General features: G+C 41.1%; 1 protein-coding gene across 3 annotated transcripts in view; it reads right to left on the reverse strand.

Moving 5' to 3' along the window:
• The window catches only part of shroom4 (shroom family member 4), a 74,481-nt gene that overhangs the window by 55,671 nt on the left and 3,227 nt on the right, over nt 1-15,583 (reverse strand). Inside the window, exon 1 of one of the 3 annotated variants that reach the window (XM_026352761.1) lies at nt 14,283-14,475. The exons of the other annotated variants lie outside the window; for them this stretch is intronic. Coding sequence (XP_026208546.1) covers nt 14,283-14,404 — 122 coding nt within the window. The 5' untranslated portion in view covers nt 14,405-14,475. Of the gene's footprint in view, nt 1-14,282; nt 14,476-15,583 lie in introns of those variants that run through there. 3 annotated transcript variants of the gene reach the window in all.

The following is a 15,583-nucleotide window of genomic DNA, read 5'->3' on the forward strand; positions in this document are numbered from 1 at the left end:
GTATATATAGATACCTATATAGAGAGTATATATAGATATATATATATTATATATATATACCTCTATCTAATAATACCTATCTATATACCTATATAGATATATATACCTATATATAGTACCTATATATATAATATAATATATATATATAACCTAATATATAATATAATACCTATATCTATATATATATATATATATATATGTATATAGATATATATATATCTATATAATAGGTCTATATCTATATATAGGTATATATATAGGTATATATTATATATAGGTATAGAATAGGTAATATATGATTATAGCGTCGCTTCTCGCGGTCATATATAGACGAGGTCTCTATTCTATAGGTACTATATCTATCTCGCTATAATATCTATCTGAAACTCTATATAGCTCTCAGGTATATATCTATAGATCGGTATCTCTACTATTAGCCTCTCTATCTCTATCTATCTCGAGTCTCGCTCTCGCTCTCGGTCTTATCTCGATCGCTCTCAGTCTCTCTCTCTCTCATCGGATCTCTCTCTCTCTCTCGGTATCATTATCTCGGTCTCTGTTCCCCCCACTATCTCTATCTCTCTCGCATCTCTCTAGCTCGGTCTCCTCCTCTCTATGTCTGGCTCTCTCTCATCTCTCTCATCTCGGTGTTCTATCTATCTATCGCTACTCTCTCTCTCGCTCTCTCCTCCGTCTACTCTCTAGCGGTATCTCTCTCTCGCTAGGTCCATATCCTCTCCTCTCCCCCCCCCCCCGGCGCGGCGGCCCCTCGCGCGCTTCTCTCTCCCTCTATCTCTCTCCGCAGCCTCTCTCTCTCTCTCCTACTATACTCTCTCTACTCTCTCTCTCTAGCTCTACGCTCTCGCCCCTCTCTCTTCTCGCCTCTCTCTCTCTCGCTCCTCTCTCTAGCTCTCCCTCTCGCTCATCTCCTATCTCTCATCTCTCTCTCTCTCTCTCCCTCTCTTCTCTCTCCCTCTCGCTCTCTAGCTCCTCTCGCGCGCTCTCCGCCCTCTCTCTCTCTCTCTCCCTCTCTCTCTCGCACTCACCTCGCTCGCTCTCGCTCTCGCTCTCTCTATCTTCTCCCTCCGCTCATCTCTCTCTCCCTCTATCTCTCTCTTCTCTCTATCTCTCATCTATCTACCTCTCTCATCTCCCTCTCTCTCTCTCTCCCCTCCTTCTCTCTCTCTCTCTCTCTTACCTCTCTCTACTCGCTCTCGCTACATCTCTCTCCCTCTCATCTCTCTAAATTCCCTCTCTCGCCTCCCTCTATCTCTCTCTCCGCCCTCTCGCTCTCTCTCTCTCTCTCATCTTCTCTCTCTCTCTCTCTCTCTCCTTCGCTCTCGTCTCTCGTCTCCTACCTCTCTCGCGGTCTCCTCTCTACATCTAGCTCTCTCTCTCTCGGTCTCTCTCTACGTCTCTTCGCTCTCGCGGTCTCTCTCTCGGTCTCCCTATCCTCTCTGTCTCTCGTCTTCTTCTCTCTAGCGCTCTTTCTCGCTCGCTTCTCTCGGATCTCTCTTATCCCTCTACTCTCTTCCTCTCTCTACTCTCCTCTCTCATCTCGCGCTCTCTCTCCACTTGCTTCTCTCGTCTCTCTCCACCTTGCTGGTTTGGCCACAACCCCCTACATTTGCCTTCCTTTTTCTGGGTTTTTCCCTTTCTGTCTGACGTTTTTCCCCCTCATCACTAAACAAATCATACGTATTGGCATATTAATCAATACAATCACAGCAATCTGTACTTGGAGCTAATCGACGGTCATATGCTAAACGATGACCACTGACTTGGTGTGTCACGGCCTTAAATGTAAGGAATTAAAAATTGTGTTCAAGTTTTCTGTCATTTGTGTAAGAAAAATCTTATATTATCATATTTTTTAACACTCAAATTCAGTATCTTCTGTAAAAATCCTGTATCGGTCAGGCTGGAGTGTCACTCCAGTGTTAAAGGGTGGATTTTGGTTTTACAGGTCTAGCAGACGACTTTAAACTTAAGAGTTTCACTTTCTACTGTATTCTCTGTTTGGACAGAGTTTGGCAGATGTACATATGCACACATGACAAGTAAGCTCTTGTTTTGTCATACAACTGTCCACATACACATAAACAGAAGCGCACACCCTTCATCAACCTCTGCCCTCCAGTCTGAGCCTTGTGAGGCTCTCCTCCCTTCCTTACACCCACGCTCACACAAGGCCTTCTTTATCAGGGCGGGAGGAGGGGAACTGCAGAGATGGAAAAAGAAAAAAGCTCCCACGCTCACACCAAAAGGACCAACAGCTTTTCGGTGTGTGTTTGCATGTTTATCTCCATCTAGCTCTACTGAACCCTGATCTTGCAACAGGGGTGTGCTGTCTTTCTAGGGAAACATTAAAGGGACCAACAAGGCAGCGATGCCCCAGATGAAGAAGCCCCATTTCTTGGTGAAGAAGCAGCATTATGGCCCATTAAAAGAGTGGAGACCCTGCCTCACTAGTGCAGTTGGAGCAAATTCAATATCAGAGTGACAGTGAAGAAGGAGAGAGGTGAACAGAAGAAGCAAAAGAAAGAATAACGGGAATGAAAAGAAAAGAAAGGATGAGGAATGAAGAGTAAAGATATAATGATAAAAGGAAAAGAGAAAAGAAAGAAAAAGGAAAGAAACAGAAATAACCAGAGTGATGGGCAAATAATATCCCACCAACACTGCAGTGTTGGTTATTTGCAATCAATCAAAATCTCCACACTCAATCAATGAATGATTGAGTGCTAACATCCTGAGCTGAAACCACAGGGAAATCCTGCAAGCTCCGGCACATGGATGAACACCAACACGTGAATAAATGCTCACTTGCTTGCGAACATCTCTCCCTCTCTCAGTTTAACAGTATGTGTTTTGTTTCAGCCAGAGGAGGAATTCTCCTTCATGTTTTTATGTCCATCTCTCAAACCACAATTTCCAAAAGACTCTCTCCCACCGACATGGACCTGTGATCTCCACACAGACAGCTCCACACACTTTATACTTTACTTTTTCATGCACTCTGCCGCTCATCTTCTCGTTCTCTGGTGCAGTTTTCTGGTCGTACTGCATATGTTTGGCTGGTAAGAGGTACCACTCTTAAAACAAGGCCACCACCACATTTAACATCAAATTCTGTGGGGAAACGGTGCTATATATCTAAACACTCATCTGGCTCAGTCGCCTTTTATATTTGTTTGTGATCCAGAATATTTCAGTAATTATTTAAAATTTGTGGCAGACACTTTCTGGTGGGTCTCCACACTTGTATATTTTTATTGGCCTAATCCCAGGACAAGACTAAATATTTTAATTGATATTGAAAAATCGCCCCCAGCATGCTTGAAGAAATACTATAAAATGTAGCATTTGGGGAAAAAAAACAAATGCCGGATCTCTCGTGTTGTGATGAACTCTCACAACTACTACCTTTGGAAAAGATTATATGTCATGTTAAATTCATATTTTAGTAAGGCTACACAGAAGAAAAACACTTAAATGAAGACTTACTGTTCAGTATAATTTTAATGTGCTTGACTTCTCAAGCATGCGTTTTGTGAGCCTATAAAAACAACAGCTAATATGTAAGTTTGATGTAAGTTTGGCTACACACAGTGGTAAGAAAAAGTATGTGAACCTTTTGTAATTTCATGGTTTCTGCATTAATTTCTCATAAAATCTGATCAGAATCTTCATCTAAGTCAAGTGTATTAACAAACATGATGTGGTTAAAATAATAACACAAAAAAATTCAGATTCTGATCTTTCTGTCTTCATTGGGAACAGCTATAAAAACCTCTTGGTACTAGTGGAAAAACTATGTGAACCCTTGAAATTAATAACTGGTTGATTCCCCACTATGACAAATTAAAGCTTTAAATTCCAAAATGTTCACATACTTTTTTGCCTCTGTAGTCTGGGTCTAGCGGTTCCTACCTAGCAAGGAAATACTACTGAATCACAAGAAGTTGCTGAGTTTGAAAAGAGGGAGATATTAAACTTATTACCAGAAAATGCAAAGAAAATACACATCACTGTGCCTCCCACAGTGTTTGATGGACAGGTGATCTTTGAGAAATCCAGTGCAGAAAGCCCGCCGCTTTACACCAAAGATCTTCTTACCACATTAAGCTCCAGCAATGCCAATAAAATCTCACTTAATCTGCGAAAACAAGCTCCTCATTACAGACTCTGAGCTGCCTGCCACATGAAAGCCCAATACCTAGAATACTTTCAAACTCACACCCGACCATGAAGAATAGGCAACCAGTCGAACTTTAACCATCAGTGGTCACCTCAATGTGAACATTATAAAACACACTCCGACTCCCATAAACCACTATAACAACCCTCAAACTCTCCCCAGTACATGCACACACTCAACACTGGCTCCAAACGGTGACGTTTAACATTTCAAGAATTATTTACCCACACAAAGAAACAAATGTGTTTTCGCCCTTTTTCTCTAAATAAGCACAGATTCATTCAAACAATCTATATTACCTTTTAATCACATGACAGATTCTTTTTTGTGAAAATAATGACCTTTTTTTGTATTTGCAGACACCAGTCAAGAAGGTAAATATCAGCCAATATCAAAGTATGGCCAATCAATCAATGCATCCCTAAGAAATAACACACAGTGTATGGTGGTCTGATGTTCCATTTGCCACATGTGCACACTGATACACACACAAAAACAAAACAAAAAAATTTTTTGTGATGGATTAGTGTCCTTGGGCTTGATATGAATACAACACAAACAAAATCAGTACAACTCTGAGAGGTTCAAAAAGGACATTTGAGGCTACAGCTTACAGAAAACACGCTCTGACTTGGTTATGAAACCCTTGTTTTAACATTTGGAACAAATAATCTAGAAAAACATTACATGTACCCCAACAGGAAAATAATCTTAATATGCGTGCAGGTTATTTGAATGCAAAAAGAGCAACATTAATTCTGCCTTTCAACAGATCCCCCCCCCCAAGCGAAACAGCCACAACAGCTTTAAAAGTGCAGAAATACAATGTTGAGTGTTCAACATACACAAAGTCATATCAAGTAAATGTAGTCTATACGCTGTTCGGACTGTGGGTACCCAAACATGGGCTTTGTAACACAGAATCAGCCTTGACAAATGGAAAAACAGCTGACTGCCAACCACAACATGGCCCCTCTGAATAGCATTTTCATGGGTGAACTGATTAGAATATGAGTCACATGAGGTTGGCGAAGACACAAAAGCATCATCTGGTACTGTACTTCTTTAATCTTTAATCTTGAGTTAATTTTAAGCTAATTGCAGTTTGGTTTTATTTTGCATATTTGACATTATACCAACAATAGAGCTTTATTTTTGTTTGTAGTATCTCACAGCGTGGTGCCATTTCATATAGACATTGAGATAATTCCTCCCTAAGATCAGAATTTTGCCATATTGTCAATATTGTGACAATGCGATTTAATCAATGGAATGAAGAAATATTCATGAATATGTTTCCTTCATATTCTCAGCGTTATTGATTTTATAGCATATATTTAGCATGCGATAATGTCCAGGATTACTGATGTGACTGCTGTCATATCATCATTTATTGCTACTTTAAAAAGATATCATATAGCTTGGAGTCTATATTGCCCATAGACAATGTTGTTAGGTCTGAAACATAAACTGTGTCCACATACACACATGTGCACGCCCATGAGCACACACGCCTCCCTGCTGTGTGTTTCTGGTGGAGCATGGAAGCCATTAGATCCGGTGACCAGAGCTGACATTAGCAGAGGTCAAAAGGCCAGCAGCCTGGTGGGACCAGTGATGAACTGGATTGATCCATCAATGTCACAAAAAAGACTGTGTGTTAGTGCATGTCAGTGTGTGTCTGTATCCCTTTATCTCTGCCTCACAATCACACATACATACACACTTAAATACAGGTGAAACATTAACTTTATTGTGCACTAAATGTGCACCTTACTGTCTTGACTAAAATCTTACTGAGCTTATATCAAGAACATATCGCCACTCCCAGCTTTAGGCTTAATAAGGACCTTTTTTCATTTATCATAAGATGAAAATTATCATTATTTTTTGACAAGACATTAGTGAACCTTTTAATAAACTGACCATAGATATCAACAATACAATCTATAACTACTAGTCTACATGCTGGACACAGCAGCCACAGCAGGGATATCAGGTTTATAGTATACGACACTGAAAAACCAACAAACTTTTCAAATTCAACCTGGGGGGATCTTTTAATAATCTTCTTTGGCTTTGTCTATTTGCTTTACGGACTCAACAATTCCATTGATTTTAATATTTACTTTTCTTTTTTTTTACCCCATTTGCTTACACATACAGTAGTACTTGTTATGGCAGCCAGTGGATATTTTGCCGATCTATTGTGAAATAACTTTTCCTCAATATAACGTTTAGCCATGGTCGATCCATTCCATCCATGTATTGACACGAATGTGCGAACCAATGAGGTGGCTGGAAAAGTAACAGCCAAGTCAGGTTAGGTTGATGCACACGACCCAAACTTCAAGACACAAGCAAGTGCAGTGGTTCCCCTAAAACAACCAGTGTGATACCAACACAAGAACAACAGAAGTGATAGTGTCCGTTTTAACAGACGCAGTTATAGCAGTACATAATACCAGTAAGCACGGTCCAAAATAATCAATATAAGCGCCTCCACATCTCACTTTGGAGTAAAGGGGAAGCTTTAAGAGCCAATATTGAAAAAATTATCATGATAGAATTTTTTTGAATATAACTCTTCTTACTTCGTCTTACTTTGAATCAGGTTTTTGGTGTCTAATGTGAAGCCTAACATATGTGAAGTTATATTGTGGCATTTGTGGCATCCACATCCTCTATCTTTTGATTTGTTATCTCTCCATTCATCTACCACAATATATTAGCCTTATTCAGATTAGCGACAAAGTCAGAGAGGCCAGACTGAGATGGTTTGGACATGTTCAGAGGAGGGATAGTGAGTATATTGGTAGAAGGATGTTGGAGATGGAGCTGCCAGGCAGGAGGGCAAGAGGACGACCAAAGAGGAGATATATGGATGTCTTAACAGAGGACATGAGGTTGGCTAGTGTTAGGGTAGAAGATGCCCATGATAGAGTTAGGTGGAGAAGGATGATTCGCTGTGGCGACCCCTGATGGGAAAAGCCGAAAGAGAAGAAGATTCAGAGAGGGGTTTTCTTTTTGAACATTCAGACAAAGACAGAAACTCCCTCTCAATTGTGGACAGGGAGACACAGAGCATTGATTATCAGCCTTTAGAAACCAAAACCCAACCAAAATGACTCAAACCCAAGAGATGAATAAACTATTTTGACAAATCCACCATCAATTAACAGAAAAAGAAGAATGCAATACACCCACTGTCCCCTTTTCACTGCACCCACAGATTTTGGTACCCCACTCAGAAGTTCCATTCATCCCACTCGATTGTAAGAGAAGTTATGACTCGGAAAATATGAACCCCCAAGTACACATCGCCTGGAAAGGATGGGGAAGAGACCAAGGGATGAAAGGATGTTTCCATCAGACATCACCACAGGCAGACTGGGGGGACAGAGGGAAGGGACCACGACGAGAGACGATCCATTAAACAAAGAGAGTTTTGTGTCATTTTGGGCCTCAAACTGGAGTCAACTTGCCAGGGTAGCCACGAGAGTGGACCACATTGCATGGAATGTGAGCATGTGTGTGTGTGTGATACATTCTTTGGTCTGGAGCATTGATACATTACAATGAACTGTAAACATAAACACACACAAACTGAAAAGCACACTAATTAAGGCCATAACAGCTTTTAATAATCCAAAATAATAGCTTGGAAAATGGCTGTAAAATCAAAGTGTTAAACATAATAGCTGCAGTGTGGTTGGTATGAATGTTATGAAGATAAACACTGGGAACAAGTGGCATTAAAAAAACATGAATGGAAAGTGACTTACTTTACAAAACTGCAGATAGCAGCCAGTATGTTAGGGCTGCAAGTAAGTTATTTATCTAGTGATTTTCAGATTCATTGATTTATCCTATAGTTTACAATTATTGTTTTTTCAAGGGCTTAAAACCAAAGTTGCTTGATTGTCCAATTTTTTTTACGGCAAATTTATTTTGTCTGCAATTTGGTTTTAATTTGTCTGTGCTTTAGTGTTGAATAAAAACTCCACCACCACTTGTAGGGGAAGTCCGGAAATGCAGGCCCAAATTTGCAAGTCAACACAACAGAAAACCCAACTTTAAAAAAAATAATAATTCTGTGCTGCATTAAGATGGTGTTGACCATCATTTAGGCTGCCGTGAGAGCTACTGTCTGAGGCGGCGTTGGGTGTTGGGCAGAAGGGGTGTGAAATCTTTGGTGATGTTTTGTTGTGAGAAACAACATTTAGACATGATTCAAGTACAGTTACATATTGGAGGAGGGCCGCTACGATGTGCAAAGGGTTTGAGAAAGGCAGCAAAAGAAGATGATCAGTGTTTTCGATGACACAGCCCAACCAGACGTGTATTATAATGCGTAACCAGACCCCAACCTTACTTCACCTTTCCTGCTCCGTAGATGCATGTCGTAGCTACCAGCTTTGATCTATGTTGTTCCAGAAAACAAAAATTGTGATCATAATCCTTAATGCTCTTGTAGTACTTGCATCAACTGATTTTGAGTCTAAATCATGTCTTAAATGTGCAAAACTAGCACCTGCTGGTGTCAGTTCGTTGTAAACAGGCAAAGCGGTCTTAAAGAGGGAGCCACCCTCTCACCAGCACAGTGAGAAGGCTCATGACATTAATTGCATATGTAGATTTAGTATTTTCCCTCTTTTTTCACAAACACACACACACGCACAATGCAGTGTTGTAGTGTGTGGGCACACACGCAAACACATACACACACACACACACACTGGAACTGTAATAATAAGCATTCAAGGTCACTATGATACACAAAGAGCAGTTGTTATTATAGTGTGTGTGTGTGTGTGTGTGTTTGTGAGGCTCTAGACAGCCTAAAGAAACAGCGAAAGGCTCCACAGATCAGAGATAGAGACATTCCCACACACACACACACACACACACACACTGTCTGTAACTTCTTTACCTTCTCACAAGCTACATGTTCCAGCACCTGAACCACCCACAATTATTAAACTGCACACAAACAGCGTGAACCAGTGAATCGGTGTAGTAACTCTGTTCTTTGGTTTCTTAAGGTTTCTACCTCTCCTTGTTTCTTTTCTTCTTCCTTCATTCTCCATCATTCAATTTGAATGATTTTCTGTTTCTCTCCTTGTGCCTCAGGGAGGAGTTTTAAAGCATTTGTCAAACAACATCGAAGCAATCTTTAAGTGAATATTACAGATAGTTTCATCTGGTCGTAACGTCAAAGAATATCTGCTGATTTTATATATTTTAACTTATTAGTCTGTTGTTGTCCAATATATAGCCTTTTTGCAAAAAAGAGTTGTAAAGGCAAGTATGACCATACATTTTCACTAAAAGAACTAAAAGAGATTATAAAAATGCATTGACTGTGTATCCATGTGACCAAAATGTGTGCTCGTACCTACTGTTGGTCTCATCAATATGCTCTACTGTGTGCTAACTTGCTGCAAAACATATGTTTTTGGTTAGTTAGGACAGTGAGCAAAGCAAGTCAGGGCAGAGGACATAAAAACACACACACACAAACACAGTGGGGACAATAGTGTCTCTATCTGATGGCATTCTCATCTACCCCCTGCAGAGGAGATTGCTACTGGAGGCTACCTTTACAGGAATGTAGGGAGTAACACAGCCACCCCAGCACACTTGGTTGCATACCTTCAACCACATGTCAAAACATTCTTTCGTAAAATCCCGGGATTTTGGTTACTGTCAACAGCGGGACAAGAGAAAAAGATTATCGTCTTCATCTCGGTTGCCTGCTCTGGGCGAATACAATCCCTGATTGCTCGCAGTGTTTTAATACTTGCTCTGTAGGAATGCTCCCAACAAGAAACACAGCCTGATGTCCGAAAGAGGAAGAAGCCAAACATAAAACAACAAACTCATCCACAATATCCTTTGTACCCACATGTAGAGATTTGCACTTTGAATTTAGCTGGGTCGAACTTGTGCACCAAGATATCTCAAATTCCTGCAGCAACAAACTGCATACTTAATGACTTTATTTTCATTAGTACTGATTTATGATTATTTATTTGGGCCAAGGCAGGTCACCACAGGGGATCAATCATTTTAAGAGCTCTTACAACAGATCAGAGAGAAGAAAAAAATAAAACAAGAGAGAAATACATCACAAATTAAATCATATAATGGCAAATAAACAATAGCTTGATACGCCCACCTCGTGTCTATAACACACACAAACATGCACGTAAAAACACACAAGCAAGGATAATGAAGATAATGAAGGTCAAACACCAATGAGGCGCTGCTTCAGTCCACTTAGACAGACTCTTCTTGTACAGCATGTAGAGTCTGATATCCATTTAGATAACAGACATGTCTGGTCTGCAGAGGCCTGGTGGGAAAATGCTTTCCTGACAGCTCACATGAGCAACTGGGCTCGTTCAGTGAGTGTTTAAACCACTATATGATTAAATAATGCTTAAATTAGCAGCTGAGTATGGCTTAAGAGCAGCAAAAACTGCTTTTAGGCACAAACTTTCAGAAAAATGTCCCCAACACAAATCACCAGGGAAGGTCATAAAACCACTATACAAAATATATGTGATCTGACAGCTCTGTCCTAACACAACAATGGGAGGAACTCACCACTTAATCATCTCAGCCCCATATGACAAAAGATATGCAAGATGCCATAAAACACACAGGGCTGACAACTGGTAGTGTTCTAAATGATCAAGTACTCGTTATTCTGTGACTTTATTCTACTCCTATTTAATTTTATTTGTCTGTTAATATATTTGTTGCAAATGTGTAATGATTCTTCAACTCTATGATTCGGTCCAGACCTCGATTAATGATCCACGGTTCTGTTCGTACGTTGTTCGGTTCTATTACATTAGTAATGTAGTGTGTGCTCAGCAGTTACAGACTTTTTAATTAATATTAAGTCGTAATGGCCTTTACAGTATATTTAACATATGTGATGTTGGGATTTAAACAGATTGTGTTTTACCTGTGTAGTAGACCCAAGTGATCCGTGTGAAAAAGCATGGAGGATACGTAATGGCAAAAAGTGTTGCTAGTGGACATAAACCAACATGGTTCAATATTGGTTAGGTGTTAAGAGTTAGGTGTTAGTTAAGAGTTAGGTGAACATTCGGTCTGTTTAAACCTGACTGTTTTCTTCAGCCTTCAGAGGCATTTGATGATTGGTTTTTATTTTCTATTTTTCATATTTTGAAGTGGTCGTGACCACTGGCAATACACACATACACACGCGCACGCCCATGTCCACACCCATTCCCACACACACAGTAGTAATTTGTTATGCTCCTGGAGGAATGTTGACCAAATGGCTTATATCCCTCTGCTGTCTCCGACTAGAGAAGCCACCCTTCCCCCTCCACCAGCGTACGCACGTTTGAAAAGGCCACAAACACACTCACAAAACAAGGACACACCAACAGGGCAACTGGCACATATCTGCACTGTGTCTCGTGCACACATGTCCACAAGTGCTTTCAAAAAAACAGCAGACTCAGTCTCTCAACGACGCCCTGGTGACTGGCACTTCTGTGGGCCCTAGTCCCTAACTAGTCTAACGTCATCTTTTTTTTTCTTAGCAACTATAGTGATGGGGCTACAGGGGCTGATTATGTGTCATTATGTTTATAATGGACTGATCTGTCAACTTTTTTAATAACTGACCTAGTGGCAAAACCAGAACAAGCTCCAGGGACTGTATGTCTCATCTGGCCTGGCAATTTCTATGGGATCACCTGTAGGAAGTTGAAAAACACTCTATTTACTGATGAAGGTTAAGAAAATGCCAGTGGGTGGACCTTGAGCTGAGATTAGTTACACATACACAAGTAATTTACATATAGAAAAACTTATTAAGTACTGTTTTTAGCAAAAAGAGGTGGTTTGCTCTAGTGGTCTTCCGCTCTTAACCAAATTTAACAGTTGTCTCCAATAGAGTAATGGACCATTTGATTCCTCCCTCTCTCTCACACACACACACACACACACACACACACACAAATCGTGCTTCTTGTCGCTCTCTCTCGGAAGTGAGAGGATTATGCTTGTATTCTGCTACGCTCCATACAGACACACTAAACCTGTGTGTGGAGGCTAATGGAAACTCTCTCTCACCCTCACTAAACCTAAAACACATCATACAAAAACCTCAACTTTACTTTCTCTGTGTGTTCCTGTCGTTCTCCTCTTACCTTCAAGGACTTAACACTTAATCATTAAACACTTTAAACACTTTTCTGCAGCACAGTTCTCTGTCCAACACTCAGCGCCTCAGCTACTTTATTGTGTGTGTGTGTGTGTATGTGAGTTTTACCTAGCCACTGGACACAAAACAGCCATAGAACACAGTCTGATTTTTATCTCCTTTAGCAGTCCAGTCACATTTTCCCAGGGGCCGTGTAACTGTGTGTGACTGAGTGTGTGCGTTTCCAGATGACTGAGCCAGGCTTTTCCATTCCCTGCTGTGGTGAATATAGATGTACACCAGCCAACATTTACACCACCGCTGCTGCAACTTCTCAACAGAGTGGGCGAGAGGCAGTGAAGGAAAGACAGAGTGTCAGTCAGCCCACTTATGCACTGGACTGAACATGCGCACGCAGACACGCACACACAGACAGACCACCCCCAGCAGGACACACACCAATAATTACTTGCAGTAATTCAAAAGCAGCCTCCTCGTTTCCAGCAGTTCACAGCCCGTGGCGTGTAACCGTGAGAAGAGGCCGAGAGGAAGTAACTTTTTCGCAGAAGACAAAATCTCTAAGCGTCCACTAAATCTCTTATAATGCACCCAAACTATCCAAATATACAGTTCTGCACAAATAACAATCAACCACAGCAAATAGATCTCTCTATGAACATGCATGAACTCCCATATCTGGTTTCTTTTTTTGCAGAACAAGCTAATTCACTATTAACTGTTAACTATCATGAAATGGCACTGACACCCCACTGAATCTGACATTTCTGCTCCAGTGTTGGTCAAAGTTGTTTTAGTTGACTGTCAACACATTTATACCTTCCAGTGAATGAAGTAGCAGGAAGATGAACAGAGCCTTGTTTGGTCAGGGATCCCCTGGCACCCCTTTTAGCACCCCTGTGGGAACCCTTTGACCCCCAGGTTTGAGCAGCCAACTCTGCATTAGATTATAATAATAATATTCTTCACAGACAGTGACAGCTGACAAACATCAAGCAGCACCGGATATTTGTTTTAGAGCTGGACAATAACTTTTTATTTTGTGCAGAACAGGAGGAGGAGGGGGGGGGAGTTCAAATCTGGCTGTGCAGAAGTCAAAACACTGAACAGGGTGCAGGAAAATCAGTTTCCACACACAAAAAGTCCCAAAACACCGTTTTCAGGATTTTTTTTTTTTTTTTTTTTTTTTGAGTTGAAAAGTTGAAACCAAGTGACCAGCAGATTGAAAAAGCACATTTGAAAGAGGGAGCAGACATTCAAGATTACAAAACTAACCATAGCTGGTGGTTGGTGGAGTTGTCCTGATGCAACAATCACCACATCCTTGCGAAATACAATTCTTCTAGTCATCTTAAGTGAGATACAATTCAAACATGTAACCAAAACTGTGCACGCATTTAAATAATGGTGGAAGAAACAATCAAAACAGAACACACACTAAAAATACACCACTAACGCAATAAAATCCTGTTATTCATGCTGAAAATTACCCCTGCCATGATCATATATTGTTGGATCATTATTACCTATACATTAATGAGCAATTAAGTAAGTTGTTGATCATGTGGGCTGCAGAGTGCATCTAGCTCTTTAAATATCACGATATTGATGCTTTTCTCTGTCGCACATCACAGTTAAGTGATGATTCTATAAATGTTAAGACAGTTGGTCTGATCAAGCAACACATCTGAGGACATCACACTGGGACTGTGGAGATTGTAACAGGTATTTATCGCTGATTCCTGTCACTTTATAGTCTAATGTTCAAATAAACAAATGCAACCTTTAAAACAGTACTCGTTAGCTACATCCCACCACCTCAGCGGGACTCTGCACACATGGTAACGCTCATTGTTGTGACTAACTTACTTTAGTGATGATGAGCGGCTCGCCGTGCTCCAGCCCTCCTTCAGCGTGAAGCCCCACGGCGCGCCCCCGCTCAGCTGGACCTGAATGTGGTGGAAAGAGACGAGCTGCTCCACCGTTTCCATCCCGCCTCCGCGCTCCGTTGTCCGGTGTCGCCTTCTTCCCCGCCGGGCCGAGTCGTTTGCTAGCTTAGTGGCGCCGGCGGCCGTCCCGTGGGCTTCTCCATCACGGCTGCAACAACAGCGAGGAATGGAGGGATGAGGTGCGTGGAGGGGGACGCAGAGCGAGTGCAGGAGGGGGAGGGCAGAAAGTTTATGGAGTCAACGTTGTCAAAGTTAGTCCGACATGATGGTTCCACTTCCGGTCACGTTTCTAACGTTAGCCAAAAGTGGACCACACGCTTTAAATCTCCCTTTGTACCCAGCCAAACGATTCTACCGGTTTATTTAGCTTCATACCTTTATGAGCGACCCCGTAACGTCCCCTGAAGAAGCAGGCGGACGCTTTTATTTTCGTGTTTTAAGTCCTTATTTCCCGTCGCACGTCTGCTAGCTCGACGCCGCTGCGCACTTTGGGAGAAGTTTTATCAAAGCGAGGTACGCAGGCCCCTCCCACTATTCCGAAGTGGGATGTGACTGACAGATGGGGTTCTCCAGTAGCACGGAAGGTCCAGTTGCAAGTATCCAATAAGAAGCGCCAGGGGCGGAGCTATTAACGCCAATAGTGTGATAACATAAGGCAGCTGCGGAAAAGTAAGAGGTGTACGGGCTTTTTATTTCAATTAAATTAAATTAACTTAATTAAACCCGCTGTTTTAGCTACAAATGATCAATATAACACGTTGGGTTTCACCTTCATATGCAATTACCTGTATTAAATAACCGCTGCACTAATAACTTTAGTGCAAACTTCAAACGCCCAACATCAGTTAGAAAACAATCTACACCTAAATACTGTCATATAATGTTTGTTTTTTTTCTGTAGCTTTTTATTGAAAACAGGATCTTAAATCATGATTACCACATATCAGAAAAGCTCTGGTCTCTTAGTGCCATATTAGTTTCCACTATCCCATAATCAAAATGTCAGTGAGGTGAGTTTTCCAGGAAGACAAAAAACTAATTACCAAAAAACATAAGCAGTGACCCAAAAAAGAGAAAAAGACTAATATAATATTAAGACACAATACAAAACAGAAATGACTATTAAAGCTGTAACAGCTTCATTTGTTATTGATTCTGTGTCTTTCACTCTGGGGTCTTACATACGATCCTGCAGGGTGGCATTGAGGGACCTGTTTACCT

Source organism: Anabas testudineus, chromosome 18 (assembly GCF_900324465.2).
Source record: "Anabas testudineus chromosome 18, fAnaTes1.2, whole genome shotgun sequence".
Taxonomy (NCBI): Eukaryota; Metazoa; Chordata; class Actinopteri; order Anabantiformes; family Anabantidae; genus Anabas; species Anabas testudineus.